The following is a 1,730-nucleotide window of genomic DNA, read 5'->3' as shown; positions in this document are numbered from 1 at the left end:
ACTGCCCTCCAGCTTCAGGGAACTTCTTGGAGGGGGAATCTGGAAAAAAGAATTCAAATCCTTTATTCTGCACAGAGACTGTGTTTCCTCATGTACAGAATAACAAAGGCAGGATGTTTGAGAAAGAAGTTGCTGCAGGAACTTTTATTTTGTTTAAATGTACACAGAGAATGATTCCTCATTTACACAATTGTGGGTCAAAATAAAGAGGTTGAGAATGAATTAGGTGTGAGATGAAGAATAAATTTCTGTGTTAACAACATTAAAAGCATAAAAAATGCAGGAAACCACTACTACTCTCAAAAGTTTTAGAAGGCAGCCTGGAACAGTAAAGGGTTACACAATGAGTGTTCTGCAGAAGAAGAGAGGAAGGTTCTTGCTCCTGAAAAGCATCCAGTCATCATTTTCCTTATGGCATCCTTGAGCTCCTGGTTCCTCAGGCTGTAGATGAAGGGGTTCAGTGCTGGAGGCACCACTGAGTACAGAACTGACACAATAAGATCAAGGGATGGGGAGGAGATGGAGGGGGGCTTCAGGTCGGAAAATACACCAGTGCTGAGTAACAGGGAGAGCACGGCCAGGTGAGGGAGGCACGTGGAAAAGGCTTTGTGCCGTCCCTGCTGAGAGGGGATCCTCAGCACAGCCCTGAAGATCTGCACATAGGAGAAAACAATGAAAATGAAACAACCAAGTGATAAACAGGCACCAAACCCACTGAGACCAAGTTTCCTGAGGTAGCCTGAGTGTGAGCAGGAGAGCTTGAGGATGTGTGGGAGTTCACAGAAGAACTGGCCCAGGGCATTGCCCTGGCACAGGGGCAGGGAAAATGTATTGGCTGTGTGCAGCAGAGCATTGAGAAAGCCAGTGGCCCAGGCAGCTGCTGCCATGTGGGCACAAGCTCTGCTGCCCAGGAGGGTCCCGTAGTGCAGGGGTTTGCAGATGGCAACGTAGCGGTCGTAGCACATGATGGTGAGGAGGGAAAACTCCACTCCAAGGAAGAATACAAAGAAAAAGAGCTGTGCAGCACATCCCATGTAGGAGATGGTTGTGGTGTTCTGGAGAGAATTGTGCATGGCTTTGGGGACAGTGGTGCAGATGCAGCCCAGGTCTGTGAGGGAGAGGTTGAGCAGGAAGAAGCCCATGGGGGTGTGCAGGTGGTGGTCACAGGCTACGGCGCTGAGGATGAGGCCGTTGGCCAGGAGGGCAGCCAGGGAGATGGCCAGGAAGAGCCAGAAGTGCAGGAGCTGCAGCTCCCGCCTGTCTGCCAATGCCAGGAGGAGGAACTGGGCCATGGAGCTGCTGTTGGGCATTTACTGCTTCTTAGCACAAGGACTATTCAAAAAAGGAAAAGACAGGGAACAGTTAAGACAGACTTCTGTAAAAAAGCAACTCCATTTCTAAAAGAAATCCATGTGTCAAATGTCACCAAATGCACTGCAAAGGACTCAGGTTTGCTCTGCTTAATGGGACATGGAACTTTTTTGGTAGAGCTCTCACACACACAAGGAATGTCAGATGTAACAGACCTTGAATACAAAAGTTCCATCTCTCCTCTAATAACTCAGTAGAGCTGAGGCTGCAGAGCAGAAGCTTAGTCTGAGATTAAAATAATACTACCCGTGTTTTCCATTTTTACCATCACACCTGGGAAAGTTCTTTTCCACTGCAGGAATCCTCATTTCTATGGCCCAGCACACAGTGCCCAGCAGAGCTGCAGGGAAGGGCCCCCA

At 48.7% G+C, this 1,730-nt stretch overlaps 1 protein-coding gene across 1 annotated transcript; it reads right to left on the bottom strand.

Annotated features, from left to right (window-relative positions):
• Positions 1 to 401: 401 nt before the first annotated feature.
• On the bottom strand, positions 402 to 1,310 carry LOC108643070 (olfactory receptor 14J1-like; the record flags this gene model as incomplete). The annotated part of the gene is made up of 1 exon (XM_018087441.2): positions 402 to 1,310. A coding segment is annotated over exon 1 (909 nt), but the record flags the coding sequence as incomplete, so codon positions are not given.
• Positions 1,311 to 1,730: the final 420 nt, after the last annotated feature.

Source organism: Manacus vitellinus, unplaced genomic scaffold (assembly GCF_001715985.3).
Source record: "Manacus vitellinus isolate BGI_N305 unplaced genomic scaffold, ASM171598v3 ctg7180002429861_pilon, whole genome shotgun sequence".
Taxonomy (NCBI): Eukaryota; Metazoa; Chordata; class Aves; order Passeriformes; family Pipridae; genus Manacus; species Manacus vitellinus.
Note: the sequence above shows the minus strand (reverse complement) of the source record. Positions and strands in the feature narration are given on the sequence as shown.